Source organism: Chionomys nivalis, chromosome 16 (assembly GCF_950005125.1).
Source record: "Chionomys nivalis chromosome 16, mChiNiv1.1, whole genome shotgun sequence".
Taxonomy (NCBI): Eukaryota; Metazoa; Chordata; class Mammalia; order Rodentia; family Cricetidae; genus Chionomys; species Chionomys nivalis.
In genome coordinates, this window is record NC_080101.1 from 56,148,301 (window position 1) to 56,170,361 (window position 22,061).

The following is a 22,061-nucleotide window of genomic DNA, read 5'->3' on the forward strand; positions in this document are numbered from 1 at the left end:
ACTTGTTGGCTTGCCAGTCCTTCCATGTGCAGTCACCATCAGGATCTGGTTAAGAGCTTGGAAAGACTTATTAGCACCTCAGGGTCTCGCAAAAACATGTCTTGGCAATATTTAAACACATAGTCCTGAAACATTTATTTCAGTGTTTGAATATCAGTTACTTTCTTTTCACTTTTAATTCTGTAGGGAAAAATTCATCTTTTGTTGAGAGAAATTCTGTTTTTATGTTCAACCTTAGGACCTGTGAATTATCTCCATGTTTTGACAATAACACACCTTCACTCTGATGAACCTATAACATTGTCTTCAGTTGTCATTTAAACACACACACACACACACACACACAAAACCCTCTAAAAGGTATGACTGCAAAATCAGCTTTTTGTTAAATGAGAATGTTTTACATTATTAAAAAGAAAGATTAATTTTCTTAGTGTTGTATAACATCTTCAAAGACCTTATCTGTGATATTTTTACAGTTTGTTTATGTAGCACCTGTAGGTGCAGTAATTCTAGACTCTCTTTTAATTATCTGCAGAATTGCCTATATGTGTTTGTCTAAAGGTAGGAGTCTATAGCATGCACTAAACTATCAATATTCCTTAGTAAATCGAACTGTTCTGTCTGTAAGCACGCTTTCAAATGTACTTACAATTATGTGGTTAACAATGGAAGCATTTCCTTGACAGTCTTGTTTCTGAAGTTCCTCTGAAATGCCGCTCTGTCCAGTTGAGCACAGACTCACAGGGAAGAAGAACATTCCTCCATCCTCATGAAAGGCTCCGCCTTCTTCCTCAACTACAAACTGCCCAACATCAGAGCTTCCAGTAATATTGTAGTTTGGAAAGAATCTGTAAAAGCAGTAGCTTCAAAGTCATTTCTGCTTCAGAATATTCTTTCAAAATAAATCCATGTCAGTGATTTAAAACATAGAAAACAGAAGGTAAAAAAAGTCAGAAGTACTTGCCAATTCTTTTTCTTTTCTTCCTTCCCTCCTTCCTCCCTTCCTTCCTTCCTTCTTTCTTTCCTTTTTTTCTTGAAAACACAGAGGTAATCATCAGAATAATTTAAGAATGAATGAGAAAGCTAGAGTATATGCTCCTTAGCATCTGATTGAGCACAGAGTGTTTGGATCATAGTGAACACAAGGAAGAGTTACTTGGCATATTTAAAGTAGTGAGGCTCATACACATGTAAAGGACCAAAGGATTAAGAATGTAACAAACAGCGCAAACAGGGAGGATTGTAAAGGAAAACTTACAGTCTGGGTCTGCCTCTGCTGCTGTCCTAAAATATCACAGCCAGGGCAGCTTATCGACAGCAGAATTTTCTCACAGTTGTGGAGGCTGGGAAGTTCACATTCAAGTTAAGGCCTCAGTAGTTTCATTGTTTGGTGAATGCCTACTTCTTCATACTTGATGTTGTCCTTCTGTTTTCTTACATGTGAGAAAAGACTCTTGCAATGTAGCTTTATTATGTTTATTATTTAATTGTGGGTATAGGCATGAGCACAAGACAAGCATGTTCTATGCTCTTGGACCATTGCCTGTGTAGGAGAGTTGGAGGACAGCTTGAGATTCATTTCTTTCCTTCTACTGTGTGGGTCCCAGGGATCGAACTGGGGTTTTCAGGTTAGATAGCAGGCTTCTTTCCCCACTGAGCCCTCTCACTGACCATGTGGATTACTTTTTGAGTGTTCTTAGTACCCTCCTCTTAACACTTTGCCTTTGCAGATCAGTATGTGGGGAAATGTCAACATTCAGCACATAACAGTCACAGGTAACTACGGAGATGAAGGTAAATTGTCCAACTGGATGATGATCTGTCCTTAACCTTGAAGCAAATATTTGTACGTTGACAAAAATCATTTCGGATATTCAGGTATTAGAAAAGTCAAAAGATCCTTAAAGCACATTGAAGCTTTATTTTACATCTGAGGAGATGGGTGCTTCCACAACTTTCCCAAGTCAAAGTCAGAAAGCTAATTGGTTTAATTTCTACATCTTATTCCCAGTTCAGTACCATTTTAATTTTTATCAAGTTGTGATATTTAAATGGGTGGAACAGAAAATTTTCTAAGATGATTTTTTTCCCCTTGCCTTCTGATCAAACATAATAAAACCTTTCCACTAACCAAAACTATGTAGCTGTCACAGAGGAAAACTATCAGATACATCCTGCCCTCCTGTTTGTAGTCCTTTGACCTTCCTGAGACTTAGTCCTGACCACCAATGTATAACCTCCCCTTGTAATAGTCACTGATTGTTTTATCTCCTGAGGTTAAAGGTTTTGAGGACACAGAGTCGTTTTCACGTTAGTGCCTCTTAATCAAATGTGGCCCTTCTTGTCTGTGAGACTGTTAGCAAGTGTGCACTGATCTAGATGCCTATTCTTCGTTTAGTAAAAATGATGTGTCCGTGCACCATTATTTCCAGACATTAAAGCATTTTGTTATTGCTACATGTACTTATTTCTAGTATGATATAAACAAACAGTTGGAAAAATGTGAAATAAAGGGTTTAGGCAAATTGGGATAGATTAGACCATAGCATAAGAAGTTTAGTTGAAGTTAAATGAAAGAACTAATGACTAACGACCCAGAATAGTCTCAAGATTTTAGCTCTCTAGAACTATAATGTAGCTTGGCTTAGAATTGTAGCTCTCTAGAACTATAATGCAACACAGTCTAGTATTGTAGCTCTCTAGAACTACAACATAGTGCATTCTAGAATTGTAGCTCTCTAGAACTATAACACAACACAGTCTAGTATTGTAGCTCCCTAGAACTACAATATAGAACAGTCTAGTATTGTAGCTCCCTAGAACTACAATGTAGAGCAGTCTAATATTGTAGTGCTCTAGAACTACAATGTAGAACAGTCTAGTATTGTAGCGCTCTAGAACTCACCAGGAAATGCTTTCATTTTAAGGATTTTAAAACCATTTTCTACCAAAAGTATCTTAGTAAAAGAAAGAAGTTATTCAAAGGGAAAAGACAGAAACTGAGAGAGCATTGAAAGAGTTTGCTCCTAAGTTTTATTTTTTTTCAAGTTTGGTACAAAGCAGTCATTTTTACAGTTACTCATCTTTCCTTTTACAGGAGTGATGTTGACTCCTGATGCTTTTGTGTTCAAATAATTATAGTTCATAGATTTAAAAGTTAAGTCGATAGTTTGTTTCAGCACTCAGCCAGATCTTCTTTGACCGTGATTCTCATGGTCAGTGTGTGTGTCGTATGTGTGTGTGTGGTGATTTGTTGTCATTATGCGATAATTATATTCTCTTATTTCAGCCTCTCAAATTTTATTTAAAATAAAACTGTGTGCGAACTTCAAAGAATAAAAGCACACCACTTTTCCACTCACAAGGAGCCACAGAAAGAGGGAAATGTGCTTGATAAGTGAGTTGTACAATGTGACTGTGTGAGAGAGATTAAAGAGAGTGGATAGTTGAGAAAGCTGTCACATTCCTTTAAGGCACCAGACTTTTTCATTAGCCTAAGCCAATAAGAGTACAAATACTCACGCCCTTCAAAATACTATAAACTACTTCCATCTTTGGCAAATACTTAGAAAATTAACAGGAATCAGAATTAAAATGAAGTGACTAAAAGATCCCATTTTATTATACTATATACTGTTATTCTATAATCATCTTTTGATTGGAAAAACTTTTTGATTGATAAACATATAGCTTTTAGTACAGCATAGGAGCTTGGGTAGAGATAGAAAAGTATCTATTGTTCTCAGAGAGGTGAGCTGCTTTCAAGAGGACAGAATTGATGTACTTTTCATACACACACACACGCACACACAAATTGGTTTACTGCCATCACTTGGAGAGGCTTTAAGTTCATTGGAAGCAATCAGCTCATCCAAGACCAGTCAACACATAGACCTGAAAGACTAGTAATAAAACATGTATTAGACATGAATCCATAGTTCGAGCAGGTCTTGAATAGGAGCAAAGGAAAAGACAAGGATTCCACTGACATTTGGAAACAAAGTAGCTGTAGGAAATGTCTCTAACTATGTGGGTCTAAATGTGAGGAAGTATGTTTGCTGCTTTAAACCAAGTGTTTGGAACAACCATTAGAAGAGGCAGAAATTATATGCTCATGAAGTTACTGTTGTTTTCTTTAACAATTTATTTATTTATTAAATATATTAGTATTTTTGCCTTCACGTCAGTGCGAGGATGCCAGGTCTCCTAGGACTGGAGTAAGAGACAGTTATGAACTGCCATTTGGGTGCCAGGAATTTAACCTGGGTTCTTTGGAAGAGTAACCAGTGCTTTTAATTGCTGAGCCATCTCTCTTGTCCTGTATTTTATTATAGCCAGCACACATTTGCTCAGTTTTTAAATCATGAGTTTAATGAGATTTTGATAATTTGAACAAAATGTTTTTAGAGGATCTGTTTAGTTTATTACATTTAGAGCTTATTCGTACTTTACCTACCTTTGTCACTGAGGATGAATAAAGGTAAAGGCTACATGAATGGAATACTGAACAATATAAGACATTTTAGCATCTCTTTAAGTAACGGATCCATCAAATGGAGAGACATGCAAACCATTCTATCACATTTTCACCCCAGAACCATCATAGTACCTTATATGTGATCACTAAGGAAGACAGAATAACCCAGCACCAACCTGCTAGCATTGCGAAGTCCTTTCAGAGGCATCATGGGAGAAGTGAAGGAACAGAGATCAAACAAATAAAAACATTTTCTACCATGTTGTGTTCAGTCTAATCCCTTAGCAATGTAATTTTATAATACTAGTACTTCTTAAAGGCCACAGTGTATGTTCCAAAGGCAGTTAGAGCTCAACATGTTTGCGACCCTTGAAAGTATAAGGTCCATTTTTCATCCTCTGGGAACAGAGTTCTAGAATATTAGTTATAATAAAGTTTTTTGTGACGTCCAGATTAAGAGGAGTGAGGCATTTGTAGAAGTTACAAAAAGATTTGCTTTAGGTAAGGTGCAATTTATTCCTATGTTTCTTCTTTCATTAAATACACTTTTGATCTTATTGTCAATTATATTGTTAAAAGTTCCCCCAAAATGAGTCTTTCAGAGAAGGAGTTAATTGAGGGGGACAGGAGGTAAAGGAGGAAATGAGAGGAGAGCAGGGAGGAAAAATTGTTGGTATGTAAAGTATATAAAAATTATTTAAAATTTTTAAAAAATGAGTTTATATTAGCTCAAATCATTTACCACTTCAGAAATATTGTTATTTATAGTTTCAATAAGTGACAGAACAAGGAAAAAACGATATTTAAATTTTTTTTTTTTAGTATAAATCTCCTAATTTTCTGAGACACAGTTCTTTTTTTGAATTCTGGTAATAAATTAACTGGGCAAACTTACTAGATCCCCATATCTCTCTAATATTTGTAGTTATAAGTTTCAGATTTACAAAAGCTTTGATCTTTTGAAAAAAGTTATGTTTTATTAGTCATAACATATCTATTCTGATTTTAGCATAGATACCACCCCCTCTCTAACCCTACCCTGTCTTCTCCAACCTTCCTCCTTTTCTCCAACCCTCTCCCCACTTCTCCAACTTTCTCCCTACTTCTCCAACTCTCCTCCTTTGCTCCAATCCTCTCCCTAACTTCTCCTACCCTCCCCCTTCTTCTCCAACCTCCCCTACTTCTCCAACCTTCTTCTTCTCCAACCCTCCCCCTTTTCTCCAACCATCCCCTTTCTTCCCCAACCCTCCTCCTTCTTCTCCAACCCTCCCCCTTTTCTCCAACCATCCCCTTTCTTCCCCAACCCTCCCCCTTCTTCTCCAATCCTTCCCTTTATTCTCCAATCCTCCCTTTTCTTCTCCAACCATCCCTTACTTCTCCAACCCTCCCTCTTCTTCTCCAATCCTCCCCTTTCTTCTCCAACCCTCCCCCTTCTTCTCCAACCCTCCCCCTATTTCTCCAACCCTCCCCCTTCTTCTCCAAACTTTCCCTTTTTTCAATCCCCCGCTTCTTCTCCGATTTCCCCCTTTTTTCCAACCCTTTTCTTTCCCTCTTCTTCCCTTCTCCCTCTTCCTTGTTTCCCTACTCCCATTCTTTCTCAGGCCTTTTCAGTGTTCCATGCTTATCTGGGGAGGAGAGACTGTACATGACCCATTCCTCCTCAGACAATGAAGAAGACGTGTTCACTACAGAAAATTAAAAATATGAAATATACAGTGATAAGGCTGACTAAAATAGATAAGGTTTTAAATTTTTTTCCTGAAGGCTGTAATTCTCCTTGTTGAGAACACTAAAGCACTTCTTTGTGATAAGGTGAACTTTGCTATTGCCAAGTATATCCGCATGTAGAGGAATGCACTGTACACTGTAATTCAGGTCTCATTCTCTGGACAATATGCACTCTTATTTCACAGGTTTCCATGGTGTTTATACATCAACTTCTATCCTATTTCTGTCTTTGTCTTTTCTATCTCTATGTGTATATATATATTTTCACACTCTTGCGTACTTGTTACATTTACTTGAATGTGTAAATAGAACATTACAAATCTAAACATATTCAGAACAATAACTCTAAGACTTCTCTTTGTTTCCCAACACTCTGCCTGAGTTCTTCCACAAGGTAATAAACAGAATCTCCATTCTTGTTTCTTAAGCTACAAATATTAGTATTTATCCATGATCCTTTCATTCCCTGTTTGTCTTCATCAAACTGCTGGCAAGTCCTATCTACTTCTCCTTTATAAGAGTCATGAGTTCCTTCCTGCACAGTATACCATACTTTTCACTTTATCATCAGGGGTCTAACTTTTATTTTGAGAATTTTACACAGGAGCATTATATGTACATAATTCCTTTCTCCCACTTCTCCTTCCAACAATGTTTTCCACACCCCACATGCACAACACACACACACACACACACACACACACACACGCAAATTCTCTATGTTAATTCAGTATTGCTTATATACATTTTAAGATTGACTTCTTGAGGGGCTGGAGAGATGGCTCAGAGGTTAAGAGCACTGCCTGCTCTTCCAAAGGTCCTGAGTTCAATTCCCAGCAACCACATGGTGGCTCACAACCATCTGAGATGAGATCTGATGCCCTCTTCTGGCTGCAGACACACAGACAGAATATTGTATACATAATAAATAAATAAATATTTAAAAAAAAAAAAAAAAAAAAAAGATTGACTTCTTGAAATTAGATGACATATCTACGGGCTTGTTTCTGGAGACAAATAATTCTCCCACTCTCAGCAATCACTAATTGTACATAGCTCTTCATCTAGGGGTGCAGCCTGTTTAGAGTTCTCCATCCACACTGGAATGTCAACTAGTATTGTTGTTTTCTGGATCTTATTTATGCAACTATATTTTTGAGATTTCCTGGTGAATCTTCCCTATTGTATGTATCAGGTACTATCTCATAGCAACAGCCCCTCTTGGTCCTCTGACCCTTATAACCTCCTCTTCTCTCATGTTCCCTGAATCTTAGGAAGAGTTGTACTGTAGATGTTTCAGCTTGGGCTGGAAACCCTACAGTTGTTCTCTGCATTTTGATTAGCTGTGGCTTTCTACAGTTGTCTCTGTCAACTGAAAAAAGGAATGTCTTTGATAAGAGGTGAAAGCTACACTTACTTGAAATTTTGTGTTTGTGCCTTAAACTTCTGTAAGAGTTCTTCCCCATTGGTTAATGGTTTCTAGGATCTTGTGTTTACTTATTTGTTCCTTGTCTGTCTTTTAGCACCCTTTTAATCCTCCAGCGTTAATTACTTATTAGCGTTTTTTCCCTGAAAGTGTTAACCCAGTGTCTTTTTGACACTGCATCCATTATTCCTAGGCTTTCACAGACATTATTTATTAGTGCTTCCAAATACCTTTAACTAAGACTTCTCTTCAAGATTTTTTTCTTTCCACTTAAATGTCCATTAAAGATCTACATTCATAGGCCAATGCATGCACCCAACAGCCTCATCTCTTTTATTCCAATCTTGAATGTCTTTACATCCCTACTCTCTCTAGTAGACTAGGTCTTTATCCTTTCTCCATAATCTCTTCTAGAAACTGTAAGATTGAAAATACAGAAAATATTCTATTGTTATTTATTTATTTACAACAAAATTTCTGCCTGTCTCTTTCACTTCCAAATAGCACCCCAAAGATGAAAATATATCTATAGTGACCTTACATAAAAATCTCATTTTTCCAAGATCCACGGACCCCTTGCCAACATGCGCACTCAGACAAGAGGGAAATAAATTGACTGTTTTTCAGAAACAATTTCTTTTTCTACTGCTAACCTAGTCCAAAGAATGCAGCGTGCCAAGTCTCATCAATCTGCTTGCTCACTAATGAATGAATGATGGAGTGATTTATTAAATAAATATTTCATGGATATTCCCAAGTGTTGTCTCAAAAATTCATAGCATGTCTCAATATTGCATTTTTCATTCCTGATTCTGGTGAGGTCTTCTAATCTTCTTCTTCATAAGATATGCTACCTTTTCCTCTCCAGATTTACCTTCTTGCTGGGAAAATGCTGTGTGTGAAATACTCATCTTGTAACTACGAACAGCCAACCTTTTTTTAATATGGTGATATGCAAAAAAATCCTAAAACATGAAAAATTTGTGCTCCTTTCTGAATCTTATGTTAGTGACAAATTAGTTTAATTTTTTTTTAATTTTGTAAAAGAGAAATTGATATAATCATATGACGATTTTCTTTCATGACTTTATGTAAGTCATAAGATAGAAAAATAATTAAAACCAATGAATTCTATGTTCGTGTGTTTAAGCTTTAAGTATACAGAAAACACTATACATAAGTTTTGTTTGTTTGTTTGATTAACGTGAAGTGGTACAGTCCCTTAAATTAGTTATGTATGGTATTCAAAAAGGAGATATTCTTATCCCCAACTTAAAGATGATAGAAGGGTCATTCCCACTGATAAAAGAAATGCTTTCCTTATAAAATATATAATTTGCTTAAGATTTCAAAAAATATTTTCAAGCTGTGTACTCTTTGATATCAGTGCATAGTTTTGTTAATAATTAGTATTTCTAGAATGGTAAACAGATGGTAATAGCCAGGCATGGTGGGTGTGACACACCTTTAATCCTAGCACTTGCTGACAGAGACAAGTAGAACTCTGTGAATTCAAGGCCAGCCAGGTCTAAATAGTAAATTCCATGCTAGCCAGATCTACAAAGTGAAACCCTTTCTCAAATTAACAAATAAATGACAAAAGTAGTAATAGGAGCATTTTAAATAAAGGGCAACAACACTAACATATGTGAACCAATAAAATAACAGATAGTTGTAATACTAAAAGCCTTACCACCTAATTTATGTAGATTGTAAAGTTATTAACCATTTAATTTTTTTGTTTGTTTAGTATCTTGCATTCTGCAGATTAAAGTTAAGCTACAGGAAGACTATGGTGAATGCAACCACTACATCTCCAGTACTTCACTCAGCTTCCCAACTTTACTCGTCATTTCTATATTTTAGCTTTAGTGTATTTTAGAAAAGCTTGGTGACTAATTTTTCTACCAGTTTCATTTGTGTCAATAATATATTCCAACTGTTCTCTCCTCCAACACTTTCTAATCCCCTCCCTGTTCTTACCAATCTCCTCCTCCAATCCAATCCCTTTCCAATGTTTATTAATTCTGATTTCGTTTGGTGACCAAATAACAAGGGCCAGCTGTGTACCATTGCATTGGAAGTGTCCAGTGAGCACACAGTTGAAGGAAATAAATGGAAAAAAATCTGTCAATAAATTTGACAGTAGCACATAGTTTAGCAATAAGGGATAGAGTCACCAAGTTTCTCCTCTATCCATCTTTGATTGTTAATGGACTATCCTTATGAAGACCCAGGGTAGGCAACCAGAGTTTCACAAGAGTCCAGACTGCAACAGAGGTACCATGACAAGACAATATCTTTTCTAAAATACACTAAAGCTAAAAGATAGAAATGACGAGTAGAGTTGGGGAGCTGAGTGAAGTACTGGAGATGTAGTGGTTGCATTCACCATAGTCTTCCTGTAGCTTAACTTTGATCTGCAGAATGCAAGATATTAAACAAGCAAACAAATTAAGTGGTTAATAACTTTACAATCTACATAAATTAGATGGTAAGGCTTTTAACATTACAACTTCTCCCTGTCTTCTGACTTACATTCTTTCCTTCCCCTCTTCCACAATGTTCTGTGCATCCTCAAGAGAAAAGTAAAAATTATAAATGTCTTGTTTAGAACTGAGCATTTATCCACCACTTATTCCCAGAACCTTGCATGCTAATGAATTTCCCCATTCTCCATCATTCACTAGAAGAAGAGACGTTTCTGATTGAGACTTAGGGTTTGGCTTTTGGCATAAACAAACATTTAGAAATCTGCTTGACACTACTTCAATTTAACTAAACAATAACATCCCGTTCTTAGGTGGGCCAGGTGATCTGCCCTGCTATAGGTTGATGACCAGATTTATAGGAACAGACGTGATTCTTGAGTGTCAGTGAGGGAGAACTAATTTGGTCACTGTCAAATAGTGAGAAACCAGTGGGACTGGAATTTACATCCAAGTGTATTTGGTTCTTATATTCACAAGATATTCTCTCAGTACAAACATATCCATAGCAGTAGTCAATATTTTCTCAATGAAATACTTGTTTGATCAACATTGGCTTTTTGGAGCCATGTTTTTTTAACAGAGAAAGACAGTTTTCAGTCATTGACATCTGGCCTTTGCTTGCTCAATGTTTAAAGCAAAGAGAATTGATCTGAGCAGGATAAAAAGTGACCATCCCTTCAACAACAGGACTAATCTCTGACTCTGCAAAGCAAGAGTGCATGGCAGTTTGATGGGTGGTTGTTACAAAGAAGAATGTTCAAATATCTTAATGAATATGACTGAAATAAAATCTTGGGGATAAGAAATTTCAGAGGAGAGAAAACACATTTAAAAAGTTGAAGAAGTTGCTTGGTGGTTAAATGTATTGATCTTGCATAGTCCCAAATTCTCTTTCCAGCCCTGACATTGGATGGCTCATAACTGCCTGTTAATCCAGTTCCAGTGGCTCTGATGCCACTGGCCTCGGTGGCACCTGCATTACCCCCACTCCTTCAATAATAATAATAATAATAATAATAATAATAATAATAATAATAATAATAATAATAAAAACATCTACATTTTTATTAATTTATGAGCATTACCTGCTCATAAAGAAGCAACTATTATTTCAGAAACCTTTAAAATGAAGCTTCTTAGTGTAAATAAATGTCCGAACTAAAGAAATGACACTTCCCTCAAGGCAAGTGGCACATTTATAAGGAAACTTCTAAGGCATTTCGAGCAATAGCGACATTTTACATTAAAAATAAGGGATCAACTAGATGATGATTTGTTTTCTCTTTGATTGAAAGTTATTCCAGAAGGCTTTTATCTAATATGTCAGTACTGAGAGAACTCAGTGACTATAGGGCAGTAAGTCAAGGCATTTATGAATTAAAACTTAACTCTGAAAAAAAGTATGGATGAACTTTGAGGATATTAAGCTACGTGAAATATGCCAATGGCAAAAAGATAAATATTGTCCGGGTCTACTTCTCTGACATATTGAAATATCAAAAGCGGTAGGACCATGCAGAGAGCTGTTGACCGTGATGGAATGAGAGGAAGGAGGAGCAAGATGCCACCAGCCAAATAGCACAAAGTCTCACTTAAGCAATCTGAGTGTGTTCTAGAGACATGCTGTATTGGATTGTGTCTAGAATCACCTATGTCATATTATACATATCAAAATATAATAGGGTAGATCTACTATGGAGAATTCTTACAATAATAAAGCTAGCTACAAGTCAGAGGAAAAGAGCTGAACTAACAGTCCATTTCTGGACATGGACAAAGACCCGTATGGGATAGATAAGATTTTAGTTTTTGGACCTGAGATATTTCCTCTGTTGATGAGCAACGATCAAAGCCAGCAAAGGCTGCTGTGAAAGGGAAAGTACCTTGTAGAACATAGACATCACAGTGAATTCCATAAAGACTGAAATCAACGTAACTGGGCAACTGTGCGAGAGATGGGAGCAAAGCATTAAGCTTAGATTGTGCTCGTGGGCATTTGATCTTCTGCTTCCTAAGCAACTGAGTAAAACAGAATCCCACATGGAAAGCTAGGACCTAGTAAATTTAAGAAAAAGTATTTAAATTAGAGTATTTAAGACATTAAGAAAATATCTGAGTAGTTTATTGTAACTAATTGATATCAAGAACTTAGTAAATTTCTCTGAAACTCATTATACTGAGGTTAGAGATGACTCAGGAGGGAAAATATATTCCTGGTCAAGGACGATCCAGGAGACACTTCAGTTGGGATGTTAAGTATGACAGAAGAATAAAACTTTAAATACAATAAAAATAAAAATGACAGAGTAAATAAGGTTTTGGGTTTTTTTTCTGGAAAAAAAAAAAAACAACAAAACAAATCCAAGCCCATTCAGGTATTTGACACAGCACTGTCCAGCATGCTTCAGTCTGATACTGCCTGGAAGGAATCTTTCAGGGGAAAGCCCGGTATGTCACCAAAGATGGCATAGCTTAGTTACTCAAAACCATTTGGTGCTTTCCTGGGTTGCTCAGCGTTTGAGAAGAGCGCTCTGTGTGTGCATAAGGAAAAGATGGAGGAGGTCACTTGAAACCATTTTCACTATAAACTCCATCTGAGCACTTTTGCAATGCCCTAGCATGCTCCAAGTTCTGTTTCAAAAACTGAAAGACCATGGTAATAATAAATGTAGAATTTCATGTATCTTCTAAATACTAATCTTATTAAGATGAATTTGCTTTGAAGAAGTTTGTGCTGTCTTTTCGAAGGAAAAAAAAACGAGTTCTTAAGCTTCCTGGCTGAGGACTCCTAGGGGCTGCCTGGAGGCAGACTGTCCAGGGGGGAAGGACAGAGCTTTGGAACCAGACTGTCTCCTCGAAACCCCTCCCTCTTCTGTTCCGCGCCTTTGGAAAAAATGACTTAAATGCTCTGAGCTTTGATGTTTCATCTCTTTCCTAAAAGCTGCAATGCTTCTGTGACAGATTACTGGGAGGACTGGGTAAGGAAACCCGTGTTACACGCCTGGAAACTGACTCATCTCCAGCAAATGCTAACCTATCTTTTGGAAACTCGAGGTCTACACATGTCTTCTCGTGTATTCACAGTTTTGAACATACCATGCACAGCAAGTCTCACGGCCCTGATAGAGGCCAGAGAGTCTTCAAAAGTACAGTGGGAGAAGAGGGGTTGACTAGATGAGTTGTGGAGTGAAGGCTGTTTGAAACTTGTGCTATATTAGGAATGCTTCATTTCCAGAATTAAAAGCGAACTTTTCTTCCTCGATACAGTGGCAGGAATTTTGATGTGTCGCCGTAGGCTACAGAAAAATAAAATTATTTCTATGTTAAAACAATTGACTTACTGTTTACTTATTTTCTGGTTTCTATCTTCTTTTTAATGCCAAGCCTTTTGCTAAAAATAGTGATACATGTTTCTGCTTAGTGTGTTAGTGAATGAGTGTGAGCGCAAGAGAGCCAAGTTTTGCAGACAAACAGAACAGGTATCTGCAGTAATGTGTTCCATAGGCCTCCTGTGTACTCTTAAAATGTACCTAGTGTGGAACTGAGATACATAATTACATGTATGAACACATGCTTGTTCATCTAATATACTGTTCTCCCCTCTATGCATAACTATGACACAGCATATAATTTCTATAGGAAGCACAGCAAGAAATTAGAAACCATGATTTCCTGTAGATCCTGTTGTCTCAATATTCAATCCTTCATTCCCTTTTGAAGGCATGAACTTTCATATTTTGCTTAAATAAAGTAGATTTTCTATTAATAAGTCTTATCACTGACAATTTAATGCATGTATAGAATGCATAATTGCTGTAACTCTACCCTCTTTTCTGAAGGGAAATGAAGAGGGGGGGAATAGTCAAGGGAGAGGTGGAGGGCGCCAGGGGAATGAAGGGAGGGGAAACTGTGGTCAGGATGCATTTTTTTGAGGGAAGAATCTAGTTTCAATAGAAAAAAAATTTTAGAACTTTCCCTGTCCATAAGATGTGAGTTTTGTATTGACCACATTTTGTTGTTGTTGTTGCTGCCCCAATAAGCAGGGAGAAAGAATCTTTTGGGAATTGATGACTCAGCTCTGGCAGGTTCTTGGTATTCTTTGTCTGAAGGAACGAAAAGAAAGGTAAAAGAGATTCTTGAGGTGGACAGAGTTATGGGAGGAAATGTATGTGCAGACTAAAGAGAAAGAACTCTAAGAACATTCGTTCTCAGAAGTCAGTAGGTGGGAATTTCCCAGTGAGCATGAGGGAGGAGTTGAACTGAAGGAAACAGGCTGAAGTGAACAGTTGGAGTAATTGCAGAATTGGAAGAAACACTATCATGGGGATATTAAAAGCATCAGTTAGTTTAATATCGTGCTTAAGAAAGCTACTCTGAAATGAAGCCAAGAGGCTTCCAGTCCCAGCTCCATCACTTGCCAACTGTGACCAAATGCGGATAAAGAACCTCAGTGAGTACATGGTACCAAGCAAATCCTTCATGAACTCTTACTATCAATGAAGTTGGTTTCCATGATCGATACCCTATTCCACGAAAAATACTTCTGATCGTTCCCACATTGTGTTAATAAAAACAGAGTAATTGGCTTCCATTTTTAAATGTATGCTCACGACCAAATTGACAGGATAGAACCGGATTTTAGATAAGCCAAGTCAATGGTATTATTTTTAAACAGCATTAAAAAGGTCATATGCTACAAAGAACCCAAATTAGTAATCTAATTAAATCATCCACAAAGTGACAGATCCAGGTAACAGCAGTCAGTTTGTTATTACAGAGCAATTATTAAAGTGAAATATTGCAAGATGTTATGTATCATTACGAAATTCTAAACATTTCATTTTGAACAGGCAGAAAAGTAGAGATTAATCAGTTTGTTGATAAGTTAAAAGCCCCTTTATTAAAATATTTGTATTACTTGTATAAAGGAGAACACCATTGAAGCTCTAAGCTGACTTAGGGGCACACTGAACTACATTCCTTTAGAATGTGTCTGTATCAGGGCTCATATTGAAACAGTTTCCGTGATGCAGCATTTAATTTGTGAGATTAATATTTTTTATTTTGATATCCCATTTATTTCAAGTAAAATGATTATAGCATAGCACAGATTATTTGCTTATAGAATATTTGCATTTTATAATAAATGAGCATAAATGTTTTATGAAATATTGGAATTTTCAAAGGATCAGTGAGCATTCTTTCTAGTTCTTTTCCACTTAGTTTCTGGCCTTCAGTAAACATAGGAAAATCTTTATTGGTTTCCAAATATTGCACTACTATAACTGGATCACTTAAATATTTTTCAGTTTCTTGACTAAACAGACAGGGTTCTTTTTCCAGGCTCTATGAGGTTTTAATTTCATAACCTAGGAAAAGTTACCAATTTGTTTAATTCCCCATATTCTTATTTATAAAGTCAGTTTGAAAATTTCTTCCATGATTCTATTGTGAAAATTACGTTTGCTTCTATACACATAGCTTATATACTATTTATGAGGCATGTACACAGTAATTATCATTGTCCAATTTGTATTAATCTTTAAGAAGTAGCAGTCAGTTTGTGAATTTATTTGCATACCATTGTTGACTATTTTGAACAAGTTTATATGCTACAGCATAGTGTGTGAGCATGGGGATAAGAAGTCATTGATTTATTATGTTTGATTCTTGTTAGAAAAGCATGATTCCATTTACTATTTATATATACTGATATACATAATATTACCTATATACTGATACACATATACACATGTTCTCCAAGCACAATGTCCTGCATGCCGCCATGTCCCACCATGAGGCTAATGGACTAAACCTCTGAACTGTAAGCCAGCCCATTAAATGTTTTTCTTTGTAATAGTAGCCATGGTCATGTTGTCTCTTCAGAGCAATAGAAACCCTACCTAAGAGAATAATCCCTATGAGAAAATTCTTGTTACAAATAAAGGGCAAAGATCTATAGTCTTCAAAAACAGGGACTATTTTCTGGGCTGGATATAATTTGGACAATGGGAAATGATTATAATTTCTTATGGTGAGCCTACTCTGGTTTGGTTAGTTTCCTGTATCATCCTCTGTTCTTACATGAGATATGGGAGGATAGAGAATTACTTTTCAGGAACTCATAGCATGCTGGGAAAATAAATACAGATCATACAAAATCCATGGCCATTCTCTGTAACCAATGCTGAAGCACTGGCTACTGTTGGACTGTGTAGAGAACTTGCTTTGGCTTTGAGAGAAGGATAGGAAGCTAAAAGTAGGAGAACAAAATAGGCATTTAAATTCAAAAGACCAAAGTTGACCAGGGCTTAAAGCTATTCAGCCAAGAGGAAAAAGGTAGACTTCTTGAATGACAGGTTGGCTGGTTATCAAGACTGTGATCTATTTGGAAGTCACTCCAGAACTTATGAGCAAGTACAGAGGATAAATTCTTCCTTTCAAGATTAATTTAAGACATAATTATAAGAAAATTATTTTCTGTTTATGTTTGGGGGAAGTTCTGCAAAGTTATTATGACTGTGCTATGTTAAAATAGGTTACTGCCAAAGGAAAAAGGTTTCAAAATAGCAGGAAATAAACTAATTAGTAAATATAATATTATTGCCTGGGTGTGCATTTCTATTTTCAAGGTTAATTATTTGCTTAATTAAAGCCTTCCAAATCAAACAGAGATGCTATATATAAAAATATTAGACAAACATAGTTCCCACTTGCAGATGAAGAGTTAAGTAAAAGCTTTTTAAACAGTTTATCAGCATCTAGCTTTGTCTAACTTTGAAGGCTATCGCTCTTTGCCCTTTATTTGTATCAAGAATTTTCCTATAGGAGTATTGTCTTAGTTGGGGTTTCTATTGCTGGGAAGAGACACCACGAGCATGGCAGTTCTTATAAAGGAAAAAATACTTAATAGGCTGGCTTACAGTTCAGAAGTTTGGTCCATTAGCCTCGTGGTGGAGCATGGCGGCATGCGGGCAGACATTGTGCTTGGAGAAGGAGCTGAGAGTTCTGCGTCTTGATAGGCAGGCACCAGGAAATGAACTCTTTCATTGGGGTGGCTTGAGCCTACCTCAAAGTCGACCTCCACAGTGACACACTTCCTCCAACAAGGCCACACGTGTTCCTACAAGATCACACCACCTAACAGTGCCACTCCCTTTGCAGGCCATTTTCTTTCAAACCACCACAATTATCCACTATTTACATAGTGATATCTTTGCCTTAAATGGAATGAATTAAGACATACAGAAGAAAACAATTTCCCTAAGATCTCATGCGTAGGAAATGGTGGAACCATGTGTTTTTATTCAAGGTTTATTATCATTAAATGTTATCAGTTGAAATGTTAGTGAAGTGTCAGATTGGAAATAAAAGGACTTTACAGTATATGGGGTGTTGTAGAGGAAAACACTGCTCTTTAAAAGGAAAATGCATGACATACAACAGAGGCACAGGACAAGGAATGTTGTAAAAGAGAAGGGAAAACTGATTCAGAATGAAAAAAAATAAAATATTGAAGGCAATATCTAAAGTCTAGCCTTTTCTTTCATTAAAATGTTTTAATAAGTTTTCACATATTTTCATCATATTATTTCCTTTCCCCTATCTCCTCAAAGAAGTTCCCCACCTCTCTACTCACCCAACTTTATGTTCTTTCTCCAAAACAAAATAAAAGCAGAAAACAAATATTAAATCAAACAAATGAAATGAATTAAAACTACCATCTTTCCCCCAACAAATGTCTATAAAAAATATGAAGTCCGTTTTGTGGTGACTTCTGAGCATGGGGTCTGCCTTGGAGTGTGGTTGATATGCTCAGAGAAACTCTACTAGAAAAAACGGATTTTCTCTTTCCCAGTTATCAGTATATCAAGTATCAATGTCATGTAGCTTCTTGCTTTAGTGTGGGAATTGTGTCTATTTCCCCATCTCCTCCCTTAGATATGTCTGGTTTGAATCAGTACAAGTGTTATGTGTGCTGTTATAGTCTCTAAGCGTTCATATAAGTACTATTCCTGTTGTCTTAGAGACATTTTCCCCTCTTGGCATCATCTACTACTTTTGGCTCTTAAAACTTTCTCTTCTACTACATAGATCCCTGAGCCTTAAGGCGTGGGGGTAGATATGTTGATGAAGGCATCCCATTTAGAGCTGAGTGCTCCAAAGTCTCTCACTCCATGCATGTTTTCCAGTTATGAGTCTCTTTGTTAATTATCATACAATGCAAGAAGAAACTTCTCTGATGAGTGATACTTTGATCTATGGGTATACAAGTATGTCACTAGGAGTCATTTTATTGCTATGTCCTTTAGAAGAATAATCATAGGATATTTTCCTCTAGGGCCAAGAACCTAACTTGTCTCAAGTTCTTGTCCATTTTACCAGTGTCAGTTATGGGTTCCATCTCATGAAATGGCCTTAAACACAACTTTAAAAGGGGCATTGATTACTCCAATTACATTTGTGCCACCATTGCAAGAGTGTATCTTGTAGGTAGGTCACTATTTTAAGCCACAGGCTTGTAGCTGAGTGATATTTATTATTACTTTTCTCTTCTGGCAGCATGCAACATCTTCTCTATGCAAGACAAGAGACAAGAGAAAGAAAAAATACATTACATGAAAAAATATATTGCATGAATATAGCTATTTATGTTTGAAGTTAAGGCTAGTAATGGTTGGAACCATTTCTGCCCTGGTACCCAATAAAGATACGAGTTTACTAATGATAGACTCATTTTTTTAGATTTATTTTAAAGTGTAAGAGGCTTTCTTTGGTCTCTCCCATCATTTGTCATAAGCCAGGTTTTTCTTTTGGATACTTGGTAAGTATACAAATTATCTCTTACTTAGTAAGTAAGAGAATGCTCATTATGGATATAAAGTGCCATTATCGTCATATATACATAGCCTTGGTCAATCACAGGCTAAGAATTCAAATGAGTTGTTCCTGCTTTTATGATTTCTAATCTGTTGCATTTGCTGTAAAGTACAACACCACATCTGTTCTTTGCGCTATTCATGAAGTGCTACGGTATGCACCTTGTACTACTTGATGGTTCACGAGTCCCAGGCAAGGTTCTGAGATTGTCACACACACAGAGAGGCATAGACACGGGGACGTGGGTCATCTTTGAATTCTTCTAGAATGTCCCATTTATTGTGTTCCCGGGCAGCTTATATAGGGATCCTTAACAGATAGTCACACCCCAGTCAAACCCACCAGAAACCACTCCTCTGCCATCAGGAACTCTGGAGGGTCTCATGCTCAGAGCAACTCCAAACACAGGAAAACAAATTGTTTTGCTCAGAGCAGCTGCAAGCATTGAAAAACAAGTTGTTTACAGGAAATTCAGGTTCTGGGGGTCCACATCCCCCACAATTTGCTGTGCTTTGTTGATCACCAGGATTTAAATATCAGCCTATCCTTCCCTGGTCTAATTTCTCCAGCCACTGCTTACTAAAATGTAAAGAGTGCTAGTCTTATAAGCCCGTCCCAGCACTCATTTCCTATGGCAACCATACTTGTTGTTCTTGTAATATTGGTTATGTCCTAGATATGATGTGCTTACTCATTACACTGATGTCTTTTACAGAAACTGCCTCTTTGGGAGCCAGGACCGGTGAGGAAGAGCTTACAGAGCAGCAGTTGAGGGCAACCTCAGGTAATTATATCTGTTCCTTTCATAAGTTATTCTTGTCAAAAATAAGCTGCACCTGTCATTTACCTAATTTATGGAAACAATGTGCCACAGAACTGCTTTATTCAGTTCCTTATACAGATGAATTAAAAGCATGATTAAGCATATTCAATTTTTAGAAATATATAAATGGATTTAATTTGTAGAGCAGTGTCAGGTTCTCAGCAAAATTGAAAGGTGTGACTTTGGTATATCATTATTATATCATTTGTAGACCATTATTACCATCCCACAATATGGGTAAGGCATAAGAGACCCTTCTGTGAAATAACATTTCTATGCAAATGAGAGTGAAACATAGTCAGAATCAAATATCTGTGGTAAAGGATATGAAGTATGTGATCTGTAGAAAAAAGCTTCTTAACTTTGAGTCTGTATAAATGGTATGAGCACAGCATAAGATATTGTAAGAATAAACTGCTAAGCTGATTGTTTGGTTTGGATACCAATTGAGGTGCTCATCCCTGTAGAAGGCTTATTCTCTCAGCAGTCCTTTGTTGCCAGAATTCTTTGTTTAGTCTTGGAGCACACGGATATTCCCCTTTTATGTTAGCACAGTTATTGTTGCTGTTTGTTCAGGTATTATTTAGGCAGCCATATTGCTGAGGTATCATGAGCAGCTTTTCTGTCATTTCTGGATACACAACGTCACAGCAGATTGCCTGGTCTTCTGTCTCTGACAATCTTTCCATCCCCTTTTCTTTGATGTTTCCTGAGCCTTAGGCACAGGAGTTATAGTGTAGATGTATCTGCACAGTAAAAATGAAATAAAAAAGAAGCCATGAATTTGATAGAGATCAGGGAAGAATATGGTTGGAGGGAGGAAAGGGGAAGGAGAATTATTGCAACTGTATTTTAATTAAAATTCTTAGTGAATAAGTTAGCGTATCAGGTAAATAAATGTATTATACTCAATTAAAAAAGAATGCAAATTCTTGGACCTCACTGCAGACCTACAAGTCAAAACACTACATGGGAATCCAAGAGATGATAGTGGTTGCTGGCTCTCAGGACTTTATCATTTGAGCAAAAGGTAAGGTATCTTTTGAGAAGCAGTGGTGAGGATTTGGTGAGGAAGTGGCTGATGAGATAAGTCCTGAGTTATGAAAATTGGAAGGTATGAATAAAAACCTGGGAGAATACTACCCCATGAAGATGGGAAAAAGTTGGCTTCATTACAAGAGGCTAAATAAGGCTAACACAGGGGAAGAGTAATGAATGAGGAAGACAGATGTGTAAGATACACCCAAAACTAGGCATAATCTTATTAGTTCAGTAATACTAAGCTTAAGTGAAATAGTAAAATGCAAAAGTTCAAGCAATAGAAGAGATGGACTTCATTTACAATTTAGTATTCACTAAATATGAGCAGAAACAGAGTTTGCAGATGAATAGGATGAGGCTATCTGCATGAGGGGAAAAACAAATTCTGTTTGTGGTTGATGTTCAGACTGCATAAACTAAATTGGTGAATATGGGACAGATAGAATGTGGTTTACTAAGCATGATGCTGAGTCCTGATCTGGAATATATTTTAGACATGTGGGTAGAGTGGGGTAATTTAATGCCACGTGTTTTAGTGAGTTTATCTAAAGAGACGATAGGGATAGAGAAGTGACTGGAAGTATTCCAGTATTTAGCTGTACAATGATAGAGGCTACAACACAGGGGATTGAGGTAGAATGCTCTGAGAGGTACACCATGGCCCCAAACAGTAAATTCCATGAGACCTGTATTACACAAAAAGGGAAATTAACATCTGCTGAACAAGAAGTGTGCTGTGTTTTCACTGGTGACTGCCAGAAGAGTGTTTGGTATGAAGAGAAGTCAAACTTCTAATTTTTTTTGGTACTTTTTTTTTTTAAAAGAAAGACATGTAATAAATGTGATTCAGTAGAAAGAAAATTTAAAGAAAAAAACAAATTGAGAATACATTACAAAAGCAAAACTTTATTTAAAATTTTATTGAGGAGAAATAGAAGAACTGGGTAATGTCTGAACTTCTGTTTTTTTTTCTCCCAGTTTCATCTCCTAAGTTAGTTCAGTTTCTAGTCAGCATTATCTTCTTGTCTGCTATGTCCCAGAGACATCTCAAAGTGCTTTAAGCATGTGTTTGCTTAAATATTCTTGCATATATGAATATATATTATATATTTAAATCTCTACTCTCATAAAATATTTACTTGTAGTGTAAATACATAATGTACAACCAATTTTGACATATAATATTATTTA

At 36.6% G+C, this 22,061-nt stretch overlaps 1 protein-coding gene across 3 annotated transcripts in view; it reads left to right on the top strand.

Moving 5' to 3' along the window:
* Zfhx4 (zinc finger homeobox 4) overlaps positions 1-22,061 on the top strand; it is a 187,640-nt gene that overhangs the window by 135,066 nt on the left and 30,513 nt on the right. For all 3 annotated transcript variants that reach the window (XM_057790496.1, XM_057790499.1, XM_057790498.1), the window contains exon 5: positions 19,722-19,790. In XM_057790496.1, the coding sequence (XP_057646479.1) occupies positions 19,722-19,790 (69 nt within the window). The remainder of the gene's footprint in view (positions 1-19,721; positions 19,791-22,061) is intronic.